General features: G+C 33.4%; 1 protein-coding gene across 1 annotated transcript in view; it reads right to left on the minus strand.

Annotated features, from left to right (window-relative positions):
• The window catches only part of PHF14 (PHD finger protein 14), a 202882-nt gene that overhangs the window by 43342 nt on the left and 134183 nt on the right, over positions 1-25357 (minus strand). The window contains exon 17 of the mRNA XM_061197749.1: positions 21500-21617. Within this exon, the coding sequence (XP_061053732.1) occupies positions 21500-21617 (118 nt within the window). The remainder of the gene's footprint in view (positions 1-21499; positions 21618-25357) is intronic.

Raw genomic sequence — 25357 nt, forward strand, 5'->3', positions numbered from 1 at the left:
TGGGTCATGGCTGGCAGAAATTTATGTTTCAGACATCCATCTGTTGTTCAACAAACAGCCTTGGGCATCTAAGGCAAAAACTAGAAGCTGTACCACTTCTGCCATTCAGCAAAATGAAAGTTTAAAAAATAATTTCAATCACAACAAACAGGAAACAGGCTAGCAGTGAAGAACTACCAGAATCAATTTTAAATCCATCTCTGAAAAAATTACATGCAACATTCAGGTTCCTTGTCTTCAAGGAATTATGAAAAATATTCTTCTGCATAAGAGTTTGCAATCTAGTTGGTAAAAAGAGCCTAGACATAAAAAGATGAATAACAATACAAAGAAACATCTACGAAATGTCAAATGAACAGTCTAGCAAAATGCAAAAGAATTTTAGTGTAGTCCTATGGATTGCTGGGAAAACTAGGATTTAAGCTGAACATTCAATTAAACAAACAAACAAGCATGACACCCTGATGATATCTGTAAAAGGGAGAGGAAAGGAAGGAGGGAGGCAGGGAGAGACAGAGACAGAGACAGAGGAAGACCTATCTGGAATATTAGCATGGGGCCAGATTATAGATGGCCTTGAAAGTCAGGGATAAAACTCTGATGTCTGTCTTATAGTAGTGGACAATGAAGAGCTCCTTCTTTGAGTTTTCTAACCTGGAAGGACATGTGAAAAGTGATCTTTCCAAAAGACTGATTTGGAAAACTCTGTAGGAGGGCTTAATGAGACTAGAAACTTAGATTCTGAAGAGAAAGATTTTGGGAATAAAGAACAAAAGTAAGTGACATTTTTTTTTTTCTTCTGAGAAAAGAAATGAGATGGAGGTATTTTGAAAGTAACAAAGGTTGAAGTAGGAAAAGTAACAAGGGCTATTTCTAAGGTTGGGAGGAGATAAGATAAGGGTATGGCCCCTTTTTTCTCAGTGAACAGAGTCATCTAGAAAAAACGAGGGTGCTGTAAATACAACTGAGACTTGAGGTATGTGGCAAATATCTGAAGTAACTGCTCTAAGAAATCTGATCCAGGAGCTCATAAAAGACAGCAATGAGGCTTGGTTTAACTTAGGAGGCATAAAATTTGTAGTGAACCTAAGTCCATGAATTCCTCCAGTTATTTCTAGTCAGAAGGAAAAAAAAAATCGAGATGAAACAACACAGTGGATCCAGAGAAAGTTGAGGAATTATAATAGAGGGCTCTAATGTTTTTAAAAAGTATCCATTAAAATGCCAAATCATAGCTTAATAAGGGGGAGGGAGGTAAAATCAGAAAGAAGATGATGTCCTGGCGTCTTGAGGAACTGGTGGAAAGTATCCGAAAAAGTGGAAGAACTAAGAAAAAAGATGATGATCTGAGTCACGATGATTGGGTATTTGACATTTTCACAGTAAAGGACTATTGGGTAGGTGACATTCTACCTCTCATAAACAGTCTAAAATTTCATTTTTAAAAGATTATACACTGATAAAATACTTCAGAAAATATTTTCTTCAAAGCCTCACACACACAAAGATTGGTCTGGTAATTCATCAAAGGAGAAAGAAGCCTGAAGAATGAGGAAAGGTGAGATTGGAGAGGATTTCTTTAAAAGAGGTACTCTAGAGGAAGTCCCTATATAAGAGAGTCTTTCTGAAAAGTATTCAAAGTGTTTGTCCCCTAGGAGTTTCAGGGACACAGAGACTGGTTGGAGAGGCTTCTGAAGAGTACTCAGAGAAGTTGTCCTCTAGGAGTTTTGAGGGACACAGAGTTGAGCTGGTGATGCATCTACATAGTTGAGCAGCAAAGATGCAGGGGGAATGACTGCTCTTCTGAGCTTACAGGGCAAGGGGTTGCGTGTGCTTACCTTAAGACCAATGAGAAAGACCCGTGAAAGAGAGCAAGACTCTGTTGTCTAGAAAGGGGTCTAGGCCAAAGAGGACAGCCTAGTGGGAGTGGGGCGATGCCGATCAGAGAGGAGCCAAAAGGGACTTAGGTTCAGAAAATGAGTTGTAGGCAACCCACAATAGAACACATCTCTCACTTCAAGGGAGCAGCAGGTAGGAAAGCCCTAGCAATGAGAAATCACTAAAAACCCACAAAAGGAAGCAGGGACAAGAGTCAAACTCCAGTATGTGCCCCTTCCAAACTACAGATTTCCCAGTTTGAAGCAGGTCTGAGCTGGTGAGAGGAGAAGCTTTGAACTGGCTGAGAGACTGAAACCTTGATATTAAATTGGACTAGATTTTTGATATTGAAAAAGAAGACTATTAATACCTCAGAAGACTGGAAAACCCATGAGTCACTCGAAAAAAGAAAATCCATCAGAGCTTGCTTAAAGGCACAGGGATGAAAGAATTAAGTTGCTTTCTATGTGCATCTTGTCTTGAATTCACGAACAAAATTTACTTAGATCGGAATAAAAAAGGAAAATTAGTCTTTTTAAAATAGTAGTCTGGGACTTCCCTGGTGGTCCAGCGGTTACGACTCCGTGCTCCCAATGCAGGAGGGCCCAGGTTAGATCCCTGGTCAGGAAAGTAGATCTGGCATGTGGTCTCTTCCACAATTATGAGCCCACATGCCACAGCTAAAAGATCCCGTGTGCCATGACTAAGGATCTTGCGTGCCGCAACTAAGGATCTGTGTCCATGTGCAACTAAGACCCGGCACAGTCAAATAAATAAATAAATAAAGCTTATTAAAAAAACAGTAATCTGGATAGTCCTTAAAGCATTTAATATAGAGAACAGATAAGACCATTTCTATTGTCTCCTTTTATTTAAATTAATTTTGTTTAAAGGTGTCAGTTTCAGACTACAGGATTTTTTTTCCCCCTCAAATTGCCATGGTGAGTTTAAAAAAAAGGCAACTAATTGTATTTGGCCCTATTAGGAAGGTTCCTATCTTAGGGAAGCTTTTTACTGATGAAGGAACACAAATACACTTGATAAATGTACAGAATGTCATGTTTCCAAATGCTGCTTTCATTAAGTCTGGGAAAAATGAGGAGGGGAAAAAGAGTAGGAAAGGAGAAAATTTGGGGATTTGGGAACAGCTAAATCCTGAAGAAAGAAAGTTTATCTCACAGAAAAAATCAGATTCATGAGTAGTACAACTCAAAAAGAAGCACTCAAAAAGAAATGGAGGATAAGATGGTACTTAATATAGTATTTATGCTGTAAACAGGTTAAAGCTTCCACATTGTCATTAAATGTCACAGGGAAAGGGTAGGAAAATGTCTAAATTATATACCACTTTGCTTTCTTTAAAAGAAAAAAAGTTTTCTAAAAATATCTACTTCATTCACAATCCTAAGATGACATGAAGTGGGGAAAAAATTGATTAATGATAACTAAACTAATGACTGGATGCTGGAATAAAGTTTGAATTGAGTTATTAAGTAATGATTTTTTGTTGGTGTGTGTATGTTGAAACCACTGCATTAAAATAAGAAAATAATGCTGAAACATCCCATGTTCATGACTTCCTTTGGACTATATATCTATGCTTTGGATCTGGTTCACAAATATCTGCTAATCTACATTTAAAAAACTGATTTTAGAAACAGAATTTACAGAATACCATTTGTCTTTAGAAGCTGAGAAAATAGTCCAGTTCCTCAGGAACACAAAAGTGAACTGATAAAATGCTTTGATGAAGTTTAAACTTTTCAAAGTGATTCTTAAAAAATTTAACCTCTATAAGCATACTTTAAAGAGTTTTCAAACCAGCGAAGCAGATAATCATTTGTAGCCATTACTGAAGGTACATTTAACAAAAAACCAACTTAACTTCAATGACGATATAACACTACAACAGAAACCTTTAAGAAACCTTCAGAGAAAACATTAAAATAGATTACACCTTAGGTGACCAGAGTTTAAATTTAGCATATGAATATGGTCCAGAGGAAAAAAGAGAACAATATATTAAAGCTAGCTAAAATAATTTGTAGAAGTCTGAAATCACAAAAGAACGTAGATGGCTGAGCTAGGTCACAGGTGGAAATACAGTGGAATAAAAACAGTTACATATATGGATCTTTATCTGTCAAGGAGGAGGGAAACATTTTTTAACTTTTCTATAGGTGAGGTAATAATTTCATACTCTTTGGTTAACAAACAAAAGAATTAACAAAAGAACTAACCCAAATGAATCTAAACTGCATGATAATTAGTATTTGATCCATTGATAGACAAGGTATTATTTTTGAATAAGAGGATTTTTTTACTGCAAAATAATGCTAATACTGAAAAAAATATACAAAATCTTCCAGTTTATACATAAAGTGGCTGACACTGCACAAATCAGAATATTCTTAAACTATCTTTGCAAAGAGACTGAATATGGTTGGTTTTAGTTTCTTTTTACAGTACAGGTTTTCAAAGCTTCACAACTCATGACAAACATTAGACAGTAATATTTGACTCAGCTAGAATACAATGCTTAATACCTAATTTAAAAAAAAAAATTCACTTCTAGATCCCTTTCCCTCACCTCCCTCCAAGTGCAACAGATTAGATTCTGCTGGGTCCACATAAATCATCTATGTTGTCAAGCAGCAGCTCCCTAAGCACAGACACATACTTCACTGAATTTTATAAAGAAAGGGCCTTGAGGAGTTACAGTCTATCTTTTAATACCTTAGAGTAGGACCATCCTTAATCGATTCATTTAAGAATTACCTCCAGGCTTTAGTCTCCTATTCATTAAAAAGACCAAAATAGATCCCACTTAACAATAAAAGTATTTTTCCTTTTCCTATTACTAGCAGTGTTTATTTATAATAGAAAAATTATCTGAGTTTCTACATGATGAACATCTAAAATGGCTTCAGGACAAAATCTGAGAAGCTTTTGCAACAAGGAATAGAGAATACCTATTTCAATATATGAAAAGTTTCTAAAATACAGGCTCTTGAATCAGGCAGATATGGGTTTGAATCACTGTTGTACCACTTACTAGCTGTGTAATGTTGAACTTCTTTGAACCTCATTTTTTTAATCCACAGAGAGGAGATGAAAAACAGTAACTACCATAAAGACTATGGTGAGGATTAAACGAGATTATACATTTTAAGTGCTTAGATAATGCTAGGCACATAGAGGTACTCAATAAATGTTAATTACTAATATTATTACTAGTAGTGAGGCAGGAGACAGATGGGCCCCAGTCTGAACAGCTGAGTTTCTCCCCTGTGGACAGATACTCCAAAACAGCAGGAGCGAGAGAAGAGCTGAGCCCTGCCCAGATGACAGATAAAAGACCACATATTCCTCATTCTCGAAGTCAAGGAGACCTTCCCAACTATACATGCGCAGAAAGGCTCCTCAAAGGTCTAAAGGGAGGGGGGGCGTCACCTCACAGTAAGTGATGTCAGGCTACCCATAGGCCTCTTCACCGGAATCCATCTTGGCTAAGAGATGCGCATGCACACATGGGAGGTTCCTGACATATACCAAATACGGACTCAGAACCAGGCAAGTCAAGATGATTGGCCAAAGGAAACCCAGAAGAAATGCCCCAAAGAAGTGATTCAAACTACCATGAGGGCGCGACTCACTCCCTCTGAGCCCACCCATGTGTCTATCCACACGTACCTTTTTTCCTCCTAATAAACACTTTACTTGCTTCACTACTTTCCAACTCTATGTGGAAATTCATTTCTACACAGCTGATGCGCCAGGGCCTGGTCCCTGGCCACTGGTCTAGTGGCTAGGATTCAGCGCTCTCACTGCCGTGGCTTGACTTCAATCTCTGTCTGGGAACCAAAATCCTGCTTCAAGCCGCTGCTGCAGGCCAAGGCCACCTGAGATCAGTAGGGTACTTTCTTATTTTTTAAATGTTCATTTTTTTGACCCAGAAATTACACTGAGAGTATATCTGAGCAAAAGAATATTGTATAGTACTTAAAAATCTCATTAAAAAAGAGTATTTAACACTATGGAAAATTGTCATATAATGCAGTTATATGAAAAAAAGTATGTAACAGAATGTATAATATAATTGCAATTTTTAGAGAGTAGGTTGAGATAGAATATACCACTAAAATATGAGCAGAAATATAAATACATTTAGGTGCTATAATTGCAGGTAATTTTAAATATTTTTCTTTATGTATTTAAAATTTTCCAAATATTCTACAATAACCATGTATTCCATTTCTAAGAAATTAAAAAACACACACGTAATGTATGTAATTTTTTTCTGACTTCAAATTTCTCCAGAAAAGTAGAGTCAGAGAAAAGAAAAAAGGAGAAAAAAAGAGTATGAAGCATTTTTTTAAAGCAATATTTTATATAAAGGATATTAGTTTTATTACACTAAAAATTTGCTATTCTGAATTATTACTCTCTAGCTTTAAACAAAACTCAAATAGAGTCTGACACCTCAGTTATATCAATTTAATCATATCTCCACACTAATATGTCCCTTGGAGATCAAGTTGTAATGTATTCTCCTAGTTAAGCAAATACTATTTAAGCTTTATAATAAAAGGAGACTATTAGATAGTGGAAATGGCCAACTAAAACTTATTAGTAAATTTATCACTTCATTATGTCTTAATTATTAGACTAAAGGATAATATTTTAAAAGGCAGAAAGTCTCTCCCTTGATGAACATGAACTCAGAGAAAGTAGATGGATCATTAAATCTTAAGTCCCAGGTTTTCCTGTAGCAAAACTGGTAGGGTAGCGAGCGGGTACGGATGCTGTCACCTGCAGAGTGAGAAGAGACTGAAAACAGGCCAAAGAAGCTTATCAAAAAGACCAAAAAAAAAAAAAGGCTAAGAAGGGAGAAAACCAGGAAGAGAACAGGTTCAACGACGGCAAGGAAGGAGTTTATAAAAAGGAAGTCGTTACCAACAGTATCAACAGCCACACAGAAGTAGAAAAAAGATGAAGCTGAGTAACTGAGGAAGATTGATGGGGACAAACTGAATCTATAGCTCAGAGAAGATCCTTGAGCTGTTGCTGGACAATTCCAGAACTTGGAAAGAAGAAAGGGAATATAGGATATCAGCAATCCAGAAATGCTATGGTACTGAACCTGAATCAGATGTCATCAACCTACCTTGAACCTGCCTGTGGGGTTGAAAGTCCTATTAGAGAAGAGTAAAGTCTGAGAGTGAATGATATTCTGTAGTTACAATAAGTGAATACTTCAGTTAGAGACAAAACTACGTGTAAGGAATTTAACAAGAGATTAGGGTCAAAGAAGTGGTTCTTTAATGTTAATAAGCATAATTATCACCTGTGGTGCTTACAATAATGCTGATTCCTGGGAACCATTCCAGAGATACTGATTTAGCAGATCTTCATGGGCCTTCCAAACTGCCTACGTAACAGAACTACTCTGGACGATCCTAGTGCAGGTGGTTTGTAGACTATACTTTGAGGAGAAATCACCGACATTTGGGCTACGTAGATTGACAAGTGATGAAAATCTCAAACTATGATGTAAATCAGAAGATCAAAAAAATTTTTTTGATAAATAAAGCACAAGAAGAAATAAAGTGGTGTTCACCTAACCTATTAAAGTTAGTTAAAGGTAGTTCATACGGTCCTGTCAAAATAAGAACTGAAGCTAACAATTTAACATAGAACAGGACTGGACTAAGCTGGGGCTATGGGGCAGTGGGAGGATAGTGTGAACCACAGTCTTATAATCTGCCTTACTTAGCATTTTACCAGCAGAAAATATGTTAAGAACAGCATATTTGATATTTCCAGAAAGGGATATTCCACTTTTAAGGTAACATAAAGATAAACAAATAGAGAAATTTATACGCTATGATTAAGGAAGTATATTATTAATGGTTTCTTCCACTGGGAATCAAGGGAGCAGGTGGCACAGAGAGAGAGGTATGGGATGTAAAGATAGGGTTCTAAAGAATTTACATGTATAAATCACTGCCCTTTAACTCTTACATATAAAGCACATATTGAGATTCTACATTTTTAAAAGAAAGACATTAGTAGCACCTGAGAACGAGTACAAATTTCCTTATTTACTTAAGAATGAGGATTTCTCTTGGCACAAATGCTTGTAAGACATACTGAAGGCACATAATCATTTTATGACATTCTAAATGTATTTACACAGTATGCCCTAAGAGCTAATTACCTTAATTTCCAGATTCCACAGGAATGTAAAAGTGCTAGCCCGTAACTTCCCACATTTCCATCCTTAAAAGTATTCAAATGTTTATACAATAAAAGGATGTGTTGCTGATATATATGCCTGTTCTCTAAAAGCTATTCGTTAGGCTTGATGAATCTTCTGTTATCAAAAACTGTATACACGTTGACAAAGTGAATTCATAAGTTATCTCAAAGCTGTCTTTTGTGGTTCATTACTTTTAAATTTTATTAACTTTTTATTTTCATTTCAGTTTCAAGTTTATAGTTTTCATGACCTTGACACAGAAATAATACCCCTCCTGTCTATGGGAAATTTCTTTGATATTTCTTCACCTATTAAAATATGTCTTCAGTTAAAAACAAGTTTCCCTAAAAGGGAACTTTTGCCTGTATCAGTTATGTCTTTTCCTATTATTCAATACTTGGTAGAGCCAGTGGTTTAAATATAATAGTAAACCTTTACTTTCTAAATATCATTCCTTCTACTTACAAAATAAACACATTAGTATATGATGAGTGCGATTCACAGAGCACCATAATTCTGTATTTAATACGAAATAGTCAGTCATCAATATAAAAAATACCAACTATTTGCTAATGTTATACAATAAATTTAGAAGAAATACCTTACAGAATAGTATATAATTTTAAAAGTTTGGAGAGCTATAAGTGCCTTAGTTTAAAAATAGATTAATTATAAAAATAGCTTTCAATGCCTCTTAAACTCTAGCAAGAAATGAAAACAAATGGACCTTTTCGTGAATGAAAAAGTTAGACATGACCTTACTCTATTTAATGTGAAACTCTGAGAGAGACAAGAAAGATTTTTACTTGGTATATGTGAAGATAAAAAATAAAACACAGAAAACTGTTCTTCAGATTCCTTTTAAAAAACATTTTTTACATTTGAAAAATCAGAACATTATCACTGATTTTGAACTCTTCTCTCTGTGGCTAAAATTATTGCTTATTTATTTTAAAAATTAATTTATTTATTTGTTTTTGTATTTTTTTTGTCTGTGTTGTGTCTTCGTTGTTGCGCGTGGGCTTTCCCTAGTTGCGGTGAATGGGGGGCTACTCTTCGTTGCACTGTGCGGGCTTCTCATTGTCATGGCTTCTCTTGTTGCGGAGCACGGGCTCTAGGCGCGCGGGCTTCAGTAGTTGTGGCTCGCGGGCTTAGTTGCTCTGCCGCCGCATGTGGGATCTTCCCGGGCCAGGGCTCGAACCCGTGTCCCCTGCATTGGCAGGCAGATTCTTAACCACTGCACCACCAGGGAAGCCCAATGATTGCTTATTTTTAAGAATAAGAAGATGTGTCATTTACTGAGTGCCTCTATTATTCTAAATATTGCCATTAAACCTTTCACAAATGAGTAACCTGAAACTCACTGAAGTGAAGCAACTTGCTGAAAGTCACAAACATTGCAAATGGTTAATATCTGAACACAGTTTGCTTCTTTTTCAAAGCTCATAAAGCTCTTTCCTCTACAACACACTGCATACTTTGACTTTCTGTGCGTTTTAAATTACTCAATATTCTTACTCAACAATGCCTCAGATTATAACTCCATAAATTTAATGGCAAATTTTTATGGAAAAAAGAAATATTATCACAAAGAAATAAACTACTTATAGATACACATCCTAATTTGAGAGATGTCAAAAACTGAGTGTCTTAAAATGTAACATAGCATAACACACTAACTCCTAATCTGTAGTTTCTTATTAACCTTGATAAGATTCTATCAGAAAATCAAGACTAGAATGCTTAAATATATTTGATTTCCAAACTCAATTTCATTAACTGAGTTCATACTTTTAATTTTCTTAGCTTAGATTTAAAGAAGTCTAAGTTTTAGCAAAAGGGTACTTCTTAAACCACAATACATAGGTCAGAAAGACAATTTTTTAAGAGAAGTAATTCTACAAAATGATGAAATAGTAAAACTAAATGTTAAAATTAGAAGTAACTATCTAACTGTAACTACATCTAGAATATATGAATTCTCACTCTGTTTTCTGAAGCTAGGATTTAAGTCATTCCTATCATTCAGGTGTTACTTTCACAACTCTGGGAATGGGCTCACTTAATTCAACTAAGACCATCTCTGCAACGAACAATGTCTCTCACACTCACATTACATATGAATACTAAAATAACATGCTTACATAAATAATATATTCTACATTCCATCTTGGTATATTATATAACCCAAAATTAGTATGTCAAATGTTGGGCTAATAAGGTAAAAATATTCTTATTAACTTTTTAAAAGCTGTAATGAAATATCCTTCAGCTTAGCCATCAGATTTTTAGTAGGTAACTTTTTCTCCAAAATAAAAATAAAAAGATAAAATTTTTAAACCAAAGGATAGTATGAAGTTAGTGAGCTCTAAAAGTTAGTCCTATATATGGCACCCTACGGTACTTTGATTATTTATCTCAATTATGATTCAGTTTCTCATCATATGGTATTCCACAGCATGATTTACAGCACGCTATGTAAACACGTCAAGCCCACATGCCATGTGAATTAGAAAATGGCTTGGTTTTCCCAGTTTGTAGAAAGTGTAACTTAAAAGATGATGTAGTCTTTCCAATTTTTCAAAATATTAATACAGAAAACATCTGTATAATTTTAGAGGTTCTAATCATTTTCTTTCTCTATAAATATGCTGAGATATATAAAAATGGACGTCATAAACACTAACAAATTTTATCTGGAGGAAAGAAATCCTGTTTTTGGAAAGATTCTTAAGGAATACCTGACCATGACTTATTGCAGTATACCAGTGTGCTTAATGTGTATTGTACAGTCCCCATGAAAATTACCCTAGGTTAAAGAACTAACAGATCAGTGTAGATTCCAATTCTGTTATAAAGAATAACCATAAACAATCTGTTTTGTTGAAAATTGCGACTTGGTGAAAATATTACCTATAGACAGGGTTCAGAAACATGTCTAGGACAATCAAGTAAACAACTTTTTTGAGCAGGCAATAATGACAAATAAAAAGTTCAGTTCAGTACATAAACATTCAATTTAAACAAATAACACTATTTTTTTTTTTTTAAAGCACAGTAGCATCTATAGTTAGTAGAATTGTTAATGGCTATAACTTTTTACTGAATTCATGAAACACTGTTACTAGTCTCAAAGTACAGCACTCTATTAGGAATTAAGACTTAAAAGACATTTATACAAACAATTTTGCCTGCCAGGAAAAATGCTAGAGTAACCAGCAACAGCCAGACTTGGCCTAGGATAAGGTACAAGATCACCTGGAAGTGTTTGGGCTTTATACCACACACTAGCAAAGATGAAATCTAAAGTTTAAATATTTAACTATAGCCATCATCAAGGATAACCACACCATAGTTTTAATTCTCAGACTTTTAGTAAGTCTACAAACTACCAAAGATTTTCCTATGGGATTCTAATTTAGGACACTGTATAAACAACTTTTCTCCAGACTTTACATAACTGTATCAGTAAAAAGGCAAATCAAAAAACTCAGTAAAGCTTGATAAAACATATTGTTATAACCTCTAATGTCACACAAGTCCTAGAAGAATACTGAATTAAGACAGTTAAGTGGTATAAATTTTACCTGGAAATGACTTATCTGTCAACTGTGCTAAATTTAGAAACTTAAAATCTAACCTAATGCCAGATAAAATCCCAGAGGTCAAATGAATAGTTAAAATATTAAAAAGTCCTTTTTTATGGGTCAGTTATATGATTCAAATTTAAAAGAACTTTAAAGGATAATTCATTTTATTTTTTCATAAATCTTCATAATACATAAAACTCAGACATTTAATTTCCAGTATCACCAGGTTCAATTAAGTGTGCTTGTTTAATGTATTGTGGCAAGATACTCCTTGGAGAGATTGTTCTGTTCAGTTTTTAAAGAGGCAAAATTCTCAATGACTGTTTTACTTGATAGTAAATATTTATATATGTCATTTGACGCAAGCATTTCAGTTACAGAATTCTAGCTGCTCAATGCAAAAAAAAATTGGAAAAATAAAACAAAAATTTAAAAAAATCATACTTCCCTACTCAGGGATTTCTAATACAACTGATTATCAAAAAGTACCACACTTGCCTGAGCTGGTGTGTCATGCATTTGTAGTGCCAGAAAATCTTCCATAAGAATTTAGATGAGATTTTTATGCATATGAAGTCAACTTATTACCACTCAACAAGAGTACTATACTAGAAAGATCAAGTAAGAGTGGACCAAATGGAGGTCTCCAAGCTAAGATAGCTCATCTTGTAGTATTCAGACAATGACCTGTCATGTACACCTTTTGGTTTTTCACAAAACAGAATGTGAACAGGGATGAAAAGCTAGAATCATAACTGGCACAGTCACTGTAAAATATATGATGTGTATTTAAATTCTCAGTGGCACCTGTGAATATATATCACTTGGATGATGTCCTTTTAAAAGAAATATTTATAGTAATACCTGTTCATTTAACCATGCCAAAAGAAGTTATCTTCATTTGGGGTGTTTCAGTACACAGAAGATGTTGAGATCTATATCAAGTACACCCTAGAAAAAAGAGAATAGTGAACTGTGCCCTATATTAATACAGAAAAAGAGGGAGAGGGCTCAGATCAATAAAATTAGAAACAAAAAAGAAGTTACAACGGACACTAGAGAAAGAGAAAGGATCATAAAAGATTACTACAAGCAACTATATGCTAATAAAATGGACAAGTTCTTAGAAAGGTACAATCTCCCAAGACTGAACCAGGAAGAAATAGAAAATATGAACAGACCAATCACAAGTACTGAAATTGAAACCGGGATTAAAAAACTCCCAACAAACAAAAGTCCAGAACCAGATGGCTTCACAGGCAAATTCTATCAAACATTTAGAGAAGAGTTAATGCCTATGTTTCTCAAACTATTCTAAAAAATCTCAGAGGAAGGAACACTCCCAAACTAATTCTATGAGGCCACCATCACCCTGATACCAAAACCAGAAAAAGATACCACACACACAAAAAAAGAAAATTACAGGCCAATATCACTGATGAACATAGATGCAAAAATCCTCAACAAAATACTAGCAAACCAAATCCAACAATACATTAAAAGGATGATACACCATAATCAAGTGGGATTTATCCCAGGGATGCAAGGATTTTTCAATGTCTGCAAATCAATCAGTGTGATATACCACATCAACAAATTTAAGAATAAAAACCACATGACCATCTCAATAAATGCAGAAAAATCTTCTGACAAAATTCAACACCGATTTAGGATAAAAACTCTCCAGAAAGTGGGCATAGAGGAAACATACCTCAACATAATAAAGGTCATATATGACAAACTACAGCTAACATCATACTCAATGGTGAAAAGCTGAAAGCATTTTCTCTAAGATCAGGAACAAGACAAGGATTTCCACTCTTGCCACTTTTATTCAACATAGTTTTGGAAGTCCTAGCTATGGTAATCAGAGAAGAAAAAGAAATAAAGGGAATCCAAATTGGAAAAGAAGAAGTAAAACTGTCACTGTTTGCAGATGACATGACACTATACATAGAAAATCCTAAAGATGCGACCAGAAAACTACTAGAGCTCATCAATGAATGTGGTACAGTTGCAGGATACAAAATTAACACACAGAAATCTGTTGCATTTCTATACACTAACAACAAAAGATCAGAAAGAGAAATTAAAGAAACATTCCATTTACAGTCACATCAAAAAGAATAAAATACCTAGGAATAAACCTACCAAAGGAAGCAAATATCTGTACTACGAAAACTGTAAGACACTGATGAAAGAAATCAAAGATGACACCAACAGATGGAAAGATATACTGTGTTCTTGGATTGGAAGAATCAATACTGCCAAAATGGCTATACTACCCAAGGCAATCTACAGATTCAGTGCAATCCCTATCAAATTACCAACGGCATTTTTCACAGAACTAGAACAAAAAAAATTTTACAACTTGTATGGAAACACAAAAGACCCCAAAGAGACAAGGCAATCTTCAGAAAGAAAAATGGAGCTAGTGGAATCCCACTACCTGACTGCAGACTATACTACAAAGCTACAGTCATTAAAACAGTATGGTACTGGCACAAAAACAGAAATATAGATCAATGGAACAGGATAGAAAGCCCAGAAGTAAACCCATGCAGCTACGGTCAGTTAATCTAAGACAAAGGAGGCAAGACTATACAATAGAGAAAAAACAGCCTTTTCAATAAGTGGTGCTGGGAAAACTGGAGAGCTACATGTAAAAAAATGAAATTAAAATATTCTTTATTACCATACACAAAAATAAACTCCAAATGCATTAAAGACCTCAATGTAAGACCAGATGCTACAAAACTCTTAGAGGATAATATAGGCAGACACTCTTTGACATAAATCACAGCAATATCTTTTTTGATCTGTCTCTCCTAGAGTAAGGGAAATAAAAATGAAAATAAACAAATAGAACCTAATCAAACTCAAATCTTTTGCACATCAAAGGAAACCATAAACAAAACAAAAAGACAACCCACAGAATGGGAGAAAATATTTGCAAACAATGAGACTGACAAGGGATTAATCTCCAAAATTTACAGACAGTTCATGCAGCTGAATATCAAAAAAACAACAACCCAATTGAAATAACAGGCAGAATACGTAAATAGACATTTCTCCAAGAAAACATACACGTGGCCACTAGGCACATGAAAAGATGCTCAACATCGCTAATTATTAGAGAAATGCACATCAAAACTACAATGAGGTACCACCGCACACCAGTCAGAATGGCCATCATTAAAAAGTCTACAAATAACAGGGACTTCCCTGGTGGCGAAGTGGTTAAGAATTGCCTGCCAACGCAGGGGACATGGGTTCAAGCCTTGGTCTGGGAAGATCTCACATGCCGCAGAGCAACTAAGCCTGTGTGCCACAACTACTGAGGCTGCACTCTAGAGCCCATGAGCCACAACTACTGAGCCCACATGCCACAACTACTGAAGCCCTCATGCCTACAGCCCATGCTCCGCAACAAGAGAAGCCACTGCAATGAGAAGCCTGCTCACCGCAACGAAGAGTAGCCCCCACCTGCCACAACTAGAGAAAGCCCACATACAGAAACGAAGACCCAATGCAGCCAAAAATAAATAAATTTATTAAAAAAAAGTCTACAAATAACAAATGCTGGAGTAGGTGTGGAGAAAAGGGAACCCTCCTACACTATTGGTGGGAATGTAAATTGGTACAACCTCTATGGAGAACAGTATGGAGGTTCCTCAGAAAACTAAAAATAGAATTACCATATGATCCAGAAATCCCACTCCTGGGCATATATCCAGACAAAACTATAATTCAAAAAGATATACACACCCCAATGTTCATTGCTGCACTATTTACGATAGCCAAGAAATGGAAGCAACCTAAATGTCCATCGATGGAGGAATGGATAAAGAAGATGTGGTGCATATATACAATGGAATATTACTAAGCCATTAAAAAGAATGAAATAATGCCATTTGCAGCAACATGGATGGACCTGGAGATTATCATACTAAGTGAAGTAAGTCAGACAGAGAAAGACAAATATCATATGATATCGCTTATATGCAAAATCTAAAAAAATATGATACAAACAAACTTATTTACAAAATAGAAACAGACTCAGACTTAAGAGAACGGACTTATGGTTACCACGGGGAGAAGGGCTGGGGGAAGGGATAGTTAGGGACTTTGGGATTGACATGTACACACTGCTATATTTAAAATAGGCAACCAACAAGGACCTACTGTATAGCACAGGGAACTCTGCTCAATACTCTGTAATAACCTAAATGGGCAAAGAATTTTTAAAAGAATACATGTATATGAATAACTGAATCACTTTGCCTTACACCTGAAACTAACACAACATTGTTAATCAACTCTACTCCAAAATAAACTAAAATTTTAAAACAAATACAATATTAAGTCTATATCATATGTAAGTATACAACATAATTTTAAAGTATCAGTTTGTTGAGGTTTGCCTTGGGTTATATGCCTTGTGTATATTTGTTTTAAAACTGCAAAACCATTAATTTTTAGCTTAAAAACTTTTTAATAACTGAAGAATTTGTAAAATACATAAAACAATGGTTCTTATTCCTGACCACTCATTAAAATAATTTTAGAAGCTTGTAAAAAATAAAAATGTCTGTCTTCGATCCCTCTCTCTCCCCTCCTTCCTGAACAATTCAATCTAAAAGCCATCAGGTTATGGCAAGCAAAGAAGGTGTCCATGCAGCAGGGGAATGGAGGGTGATAGGAGATTAGTTTTGCATCAGGGGATTAATCTTATAATATATATCAAGGATAATGGGAGCCAGTTTTCAGTGAGGGAGTTATAAACATGAAAAGGGAAAAAACCAGAATGGTTTCCAATATCTATGAAGACAAAGAAAAGTAAAAGTGTATGTCTATGAATGTACATACATACATCTAGTCCTTGGCTATGTCTACTGAGAAGACCTAGGAGAAGCAACATCCCAGTAACAATGAGCACATCTAGTACCATGATCTTAGTTTCTAAATACCATTTTCCACTAAAAGGGAAGCAGAGCTCCTTGGAGAAATCACTGGTTCCAGGAGTAGGGGAAGGGAAAGAACAAGTTGAGCCTAGAACACCTTTAGTAAGGAAGCACTCAAAGATTTCTGGGATCATGTGAAAAGAACACAGAAGCCAGCCTGAAGTGGCTCTCATTAGCCAAATTTGAGACAATTCAAACATCAAAATAAATAATGATAATAACCAATATAACCCACTGAAAACAGAAAATGAAAGTCTGATAAGGAATAGGCTATTTACACAGTCTCAAGGTTCTTCCCTACAAATTACTTATTAATTAGAAAGGGGAAGAGAATGGAGAAGACTTGCAGAGAACTCCTCAGTCAAGTGATTAAAGTTAACATCACCATTTATGGTTCATATTGAAATCATGTGTCACCTGATAGAATGCATACTGCGTCACATCTGTGGTATTTTTATCAGAGATGCACAAAATAAATCTAACCACAAGAAAAGATCATAAAAATGCAAAGTAAAAGACAGTCTACAAAATAACTGCCCTGTAATCTTCAAAAGTGGCAATGAAATGACAGTCAAGGAAAGACTAAGGGACTTTCCAGATTAAAGACTGAAGAAACATAAAAACTAAATGCAACGAATGATTCTGTATTGGATCATTTTGCTATTAAGGACGTTACTGGGACAAATGGCAAACCTTGAATGAGGTCTGAGGATTAGACGGTAACAGCATATCAATGTTAATTTCCTGATTTTCTCAGTTATATTCTGGATATGTAGGAGGATGAGAAAACACTGACAGATGTAAAGCAGTGGTGTGTCAAAAAGACTTTCAGGAAGATTACTCTAGTAGCAGTGTGGGACTATGATCTCCAAACACTGTTGTTGATGTACCCCAATACTAAAATATTTTAAATACATACCTTAATAAGTACATATGTGTGAAGTTATATACCTATTCTACAGCAGTAACCTGTTACGTACATTAGAAAACACACTCAGACATAGAAATTAAAATGGGATGCTACATAGAATTAATTTAATTAGTCATCTTGTCTATCTCCTGAGGTACAAACACTTCATTTTGAAGGAACCTAGTGAAGAGAACGGATAAGAGAGGAGATGAGTCTGGCAGACTTATTTAGATAGCCTCTAAAATAGGAGGAACTGATAGAATGAGGAAAAGGTGAGGCACTGAATCAAGGCAGTAACAGTGGAGAAAAGGAGCAAAGAGTAAACCAGAGAAATATTTAAGGAAGAACACTTTTACAGGACTCAGCAAGTGATTTTCTATTTGGGACAGGATGAAGAAGACTTGAAGATGATTCCAGGTATTTGGCTTGGGAGAATGGATGAAAGTAAAGATGAAAGAAAAAATAAAAGATGGGTGAGGTGGAGGAGAAAGAATAAAATAACATTGCTTTTCCAGGCATATAGCATTCATTTGTAACAGTATTTTCACAACACAGCAAAGAGCAAGAGAGAAAAACCTAATGCATGGTGATCAGTAGCAATGAACTAGCCCCACTGAATAAAAACATAGCATACTGTCTTGGATAGCTGCTGCCTTAGTCAAGTATCTTTGAAGCATAGCCTATGGGAGAAAGTATATTTTGTGCATGTGTTTGAATGTGTGTAGATTTGTGTCTCCGTGTGTGTTACATGTAATGTATATATCTGAATCCATGTAGCTGGTCATTTTTCATGAAATCTAAAGTGACTACCTAGGTTTATGAAGGATTGATAAGGCAGAGAAAGTCTTATCATGCCATACTTTGTGGATCTGGGTAGAATAAAAGTCATTCTATATAAAAATATTGAATCATTATGTTGTATATCTGAAACTAACATAATAAGTCAATTATATCTCAATTAAAACATCATTCTACTGCTAGGTAAATTGTTATTAAATAAATATCATTAATTTATTATCATTAATTATATATTATTAATTTAATATAGTATATTTTACCTTTCATGAGCTAAAGCTTAATATGGATTGAGATATGATGAATCTTGTTAGACTTTTGTGGAATTTCTATACTTTCTATAATTAAAAGCAATAGGCAGGATTAGCGACAGAAGATTTTTGCTCTCATAAAGGTTACAGCAAAAATACCCATTACTTGAAAGACAAAGTCATATATACATTATGCTGCTCAGAGTATACATGGCGATATTTTAGAGTTTCCCCTGGTATGCAAAATTTGGAGACAATGTCAACAGTTAAATAATACTTAAAGTGCAATGCATTTTCAAGTACATTTTCAACTACACACCCATACCATATATAATCTAAAATTCTAAGCAAAATAAATAATTTATTACTTGGGAGTCAAATTTTTATAATAAATGTTAAGACTTCTTGGACTTAATAATCCTGACTACCATAAAGAAAGAAAGTTGGATATATATTTTATGGCTATAACAATTTTATATTCACTTTTCCCCACCTAAATTTATTGGCAACTGATTCCTTTCTCCTGGCAATAACTACTTCTACCTTAGCTTTTCATACTATTAAAATAAATGAACATGGCAAATATACTTAGTATTACCTAAAAAATACCATTCTACCAAAGCAAATAGAGCAGGATGAAGGACAAGCAAAATATATTAACTTTTATTGTGGATTTCTTTTAGGCCCCCAAATGATACTAATTTTCTTGACTCAGATGTTAACAATATACTGCTTTCTGAATTTAAAAGCTTCTGCAGCAATTTACTGAATTATAAAGCAAGACATTATCTATCAATGTTTTCTTCTTGGGACCCAATACTAGCAAACACCTTACAAGAGAAAATGTAAACAGAAATTTACTTGTCAGGAATAATGCTTTCAAAGTGAGCAAAACAGAGTTGATGTAACATAAGTATTCAAGGGAATGAATTAATTTTCCTTAACTTTCAGCTTAACTATTATATTAAGCTTAATTTTTCATTGGAAAAAAGTAGAAGTATGTAATATTCACCTTGATATGATAAAAATACAAATCCATTTCACTGCTGTAATCCTTACAATAAACTGCTGTGACATTCATCAGTTAGATACCATATTTGGATATTTTAAAAGTCTTGGCTGTTTATATCTGGGATTCATTCAATCACAGGTCAAACACAGTACAGCTAACACAATGCAACTTTTCTAACAATGTGCCTTCCTAATGGATTTCCATTCAGAGTCCAAAGATCTTATTCTCTGGTAGACAGGGAAAAGCAAAATACAAGAACATCTCAATGGCTACTGGCATGCACCTACTGCACTTACAAAATATTCATTTTGTGTATTCCCAACATATGTGAAATGTCCTCTTGCATTTTCAATGTTCATTAACAAAATTACTATATAACTTAACAAAGGCACTCTGCAGTTAATTCAGTGCTACATATTTACAGTAGTATAAAACCTTTTCAAAAGAATGTATACAAAAAGGCTTATTTATAAAATGCAATAAATCTTTTTTCAAAAATTGCTTTCCTAATTGCTTTTTGAGGGTAGAAGAAAACCCCAAACAAAAAACACACTTAGAAAAATTATATTATACCATAAAGAGTCCCATAAGACAACTATTTAAAATCTATAGTACACCATTATTTTTTTCTCATTTAAATACAATTTCTGGAAAACATTTTTTAATTATGTAATAAAACTTTTTGATATTAAATACGCTCCCTCTTAAATCTGGGTCTTAATAAAATAACTGTAAAATAATTCTTGATATTGTATAGTTTAAAACCTTGAGCAAAAATGCTTGATTATTAAATAAAATGCATAAGATTCTATATTAATAATCATTATACAAATTTGTAAAATTTTTAATAAATTTGGTTATTTAAAAAACCCTTTAAATAGCCTTTTTTTTCCTATAGCCAAATGCTTTTCTGCAGTTTTTAATAAATAAACTTTTACAGATGGCTTCTGTGGTAAGCTGGAGTAAATCATTTTAACTGATAAAAAGAATATTTTTGATTCCATGATCAGACAGGAATTCAGTATCAATTTTAATTCACTCTAGGAAAAACAAATGCACTTCAGTGGCATTTAGGAGAGATGGCTTGAGGTCCATATTACAATAGACACTTAACTTCTGTTGTCTATTTAAAGAAGAATAATTTGATTAACCCACAGGTGACCATATTGTCTTAGTTCAAATATATTTAATATTTCTGTCAAATAAGTCAAAGCATCAGGGGTCCAGCTATTTACTCACACACTTAAAAAAAGCATATAATAATCTTAAAATGTCGATCATCACAATTTAAGGTTATAATATTGATATTCAAAAGATTTCAATAGTTTATTATTGGAGATAAACTACGAAACAACCTTATTAGATATTTCATCCTTTCTACTTATCTAAAATAATTACAAGAAAAAATTTTTAGGATATAAAAACTAGTTTTCTCAAAGAGCAAACCTTATAGAACCTTCACAATATACCTACTATATCTTAAGATGAGTCATCTATAAAATTGGATTTTACTGGTTATTCCCTAGGGGTGGTAAATTAGCAGAGGGTGACTTTTTTGGCTACTAGAGAACTATTTAACATGCTACAGTAATATAGACAATACACAAAACAGCTAAAGTATTTCATAGAGAAAATTTATATAATTCAGTAGAGCTCTGTACTCCTTAATTTAAGGGCAATAAAATCATCAAGGCAATATATTCTTAAAGTGCATAGAGTGAACTGTTGGTCCTTCATATTCCAATTCTCTTTAAAGTTAGGAAGCTGTTGGTGAGATACAGAAAAGCTATCAAAATAAAGAGAAACAACACTTTTTCTTATAAGTTTCTCCCCTTACCTTAGAAGATGAAGAATCACACTCCTGACATATCCATCCATAGCCTGTTTGTTTAGGAGACTTTTTCAAAGGAGGATCCAAACAACCAAAATGGTAGCACAGTCTGCATTCATCACACCTGCAGGGTAAACAGATTTACAGTATATTTAAATAATATTAAAAAACACCTTTTTCAGAGAAAAACAGCAAACTACTGTATATTTCAACTGTAACACTGTTAATTCTATCCTTAGCTGACAAGATTATTAAATTAATGTTTATGAAAAAGACAATCTAAACCTGAAATAAATGCTTTAGGAAAAACAAAATACCAAAACAATAAAATAAACAAAACAAATATCATTCAGAACATTTTGATAGTAGAAATGTTAACAGCATAGGAATAAATTTATATGTATAACCCTATGTGTTCAAAACTAACAAACATTAACATTTTCAATTTTGAACTTCAATAATAATCACTTGCCCATTAGATGGTTTTAAAAGTAATATAAGATACATATAATTCAAGATTATGAATTCAATCTAATATATTGTGGTTATTTAAAAAAACTTTCAAATCTAATGAATTCTACTAGGCTACACTAAGCTTAATTCTATACAACTGATATACCTCATCACTCTCTTTCTCTAAGTTAAGGTAGATTGTAAATAAAATTTCTAATGTTTATAGCATGCTAACATAATCTACAGCAAATAAAAACCATTCTAAGAAGTTTATTTTCTAAAATATAAATTTTCTCAAAAATTTACCTGTCACTTTCAGTGCAATTGGTTTTTCAAAGTACCTCCTAGTACATTTTAAAGCTTATTAACAAATGTTTTGATAGTGTCTTTGCCACCTATGATGTACAAAATCTAAGAAAACTATCATACCTATTCTTCGTTTCAGACAATCTCATCCTGCTGACAATGAAGAAAGATCTGTATTATTTCAGTGTTTTTTAAAAAGAATTTTGCATCAGTTGGAATAACAAGACCAAAATTTAACAACAAATAACAAAGATGTATACATTTTATAGAAAGGGTTATATTCCTCTTATTCTTTGTGCTCTTTTTTTGTAAGTTAAAAAAATAATACTTTCTCCAAACCAATCTGTCACATTCTCTTTATATATAGTTACTCTTATTGATTTAAACCTAAAAAGTTGAGGAATCCATAACTAAGAAAGCAAGGAGGATATTTTATAGGACATATATTACTTAAAGTACAAAATTACTCTTAAATAACTTTTATTAGAAAAAAAGGAGAAGGAGTTATTGTGATAAACAACATGCAAAGAAAAGCAATTTATTTTCACAATAAAGGGAACTATAAATCTACATTTATAGTAAAAATTTCATGTCATGCTATAAAACCCAATCTCCCAAAGACCCATTTCAGAAATCAAAAGTTTCAGAAAATTAAGCAACTTAGCTAAGTTATTCAGGTATAAAGAAGTTTAAAACACAATTATATGTCTTAAGTTTAGGCACTCCTTCCTCTACAACTTCCTTCTCATAAACCAAATAAACTTATGTACTTTTCCAAAAACCTTCACTTAGACTCAAGAGATGGACTTGAATAAAAATGTTTACTATAATAATTCTAGCTGTACAAAAAAATCAAATCAAATAGGAATAACAAACAGTACTTTATTTACTATGCCAATATTATAAATAAACCATCCAAAAATATATTTAAAAGCACTTAAAATGTTTAAATACCTGTTGTTCTAGTATTAAGAAAAAATAATAGATAATATATAGCTAACATCAAACATTACATAAAACTAAATGGCAAGCCCACAAAATTTTGTTCTTCTCAACTCAACTTATTTACCCTTCAATAGTTAAAATTCCAATTACATTAAACACATAGTTAGACGACCCTTCAGAGTATAAGCATTTATGAGTTATGAGAAGGTTGAGATTTCTAGTTAGCTGAGGGCGTATTCCTTCAAGCATGGAAACAAGTATTTCAGTCATCTTTAATGGGAAATTTAAAGAGAATCACATTCTTTGCTTCATCAAGGAAATCCATTACATATAATTTACTCTATCTTTATCATTCCAGGGTCACAAGTATGAGTAATAGATGCTGCTACATGTCTAACAGTGTGACAGCCTTTTGTGTTTGGACATGAGTATCATCAGTCTGCTGTTCTGTTTGAATTCTTGTATTCAACTTTTATAGGTCCTCCTCACTTGCTTAAAAAATATCAGTCACTACTTTCTGATATTGTCAGTGTTATCTGTCTAAGCAGCATTTCCCTGACAGTAAGTTTAAAAAAACATGAAAATGAGAAATACTAACTACATGGACTCAATTTGGGTTAACTATAGTCTTTTTTGCTTAACTTAGGGTTTTTAAGCAAGTTTAGATTGCCAATAATCTGGGCTTTTGATAAGTGAAGAGTTATAGTATTAATGCTTTCCTAGTTCATATCAAATTACAACCTAATTACTGCATATTTACTTTATAAGTCTATGCCATAATAACTTGCAAATTATGGTTTCTAGTGTACAACTAGAGTCAAACACTATGATGAATATAAAGGTGAATCATAATTCATTACCTTTTACCTTCATGTACATGTGGTTCTTGCTGGTGTGTGTGTGTGTGTATATGTATTATGTATATGTACATATATATATTTCAAGCTAATAAATTAAGAACAAGTTTGCAACATTGATATAGTTCAAATTTGTAGCTGATTTCAATTAATTGTAAACTCAAGTTATCTTTCAGCTCAATAATAAATGCAAAAGGGAAAAGACTTTATATGCTAGATTTGTTAGAAGATAATGTTGAAGTATATGCCATTTGGAAATGACCTAATCCTTACTGATTCCTTCATTAGTGATACTTTTTAGAATGACTTAGTCTACACATGGAACTCATGTACTAGTGATGGGTTCCAGAGGAAAGGAAGAATTTGCTTGTTAGAATCAGGGGTGACATGGGAGTTCTCTCAAGTTATAGCTCACTCAATGGTAAATAGAAACTGTAATTCCAAGACTAAGTAGCAAAAAGGAGTAGTTAATACACTTAGGAACTGCCAAAATCCAGGAGAGGAAAAAACAAAAAGAAAAAGAAAAAGAAATAACCCAATCTTGAAATCAATAACTCTGTTAATAAACAAACATATAAATATTAGCCTTTTCTAAAAATGACTAAAATTATTTCCATGTAGAAAAAATATAGTTGTTTCTACACTAAAATATTTAATTGAATAAATCTATAGCTTCATGTGCTGGTAACAAAAATATCCTGAGTGATACAAGGGAACTCCAGCAGAATTTGCAAGAATTAATTCACCATAGACAAATGTAAGAGATGCCATTAAGAACCCTAGAAATCAAAGAACAATTTAGATGGTAAAAATAGTGAATAATTTATTTCATGCACACACACACCATTTTGTAAACTTTAGCAAATTTTGTCAGCCAACAAATTATGGCTAAGTTACAAATATAGATCATTTTAAAAACTCAAATATCAGAAGCTCATAAGGATCTGCAATCATTCTGCTACCTAAAAGCTGAAAGAGTTGAAGCAGTTATTGATCAAATTATTATTTATGACCTCTACATCTACTTCTTACATATACTTGGAAACACGTAATTACAACACATAATATAGTACATATTTAATGTATCAAAATAATAAATCTTGTGCAAAAGCAGTCATTGACCCACAAAAGCAGTGATATAACACAATATACTTTATTAAATAACACAAATGTCTATGTAATAAAAACAGACTATTATACCAATAGCACATATATTAAATAGGACGACAATGTCTTAAAATATTAAAAGATAATATAAAACTAACCTATAAAGATACACTATGTTTTTTAATAAAATGCAAAC

Source organism: Eubalaena glacialis, chromosome 8 (assembly GCF_028564815.1).
Source record: "Eubalaena glacialis isolate mEubGla1 chromosome 8, mEubGla1.1.hap2.+ XY, whole genome shotgun sequence".
NCBI lineage: Eukaryota > Metazoa > Chordata > Mammalia > Artiodactyla > Balaenidae > Eubalaena > Eubalaena glacialis.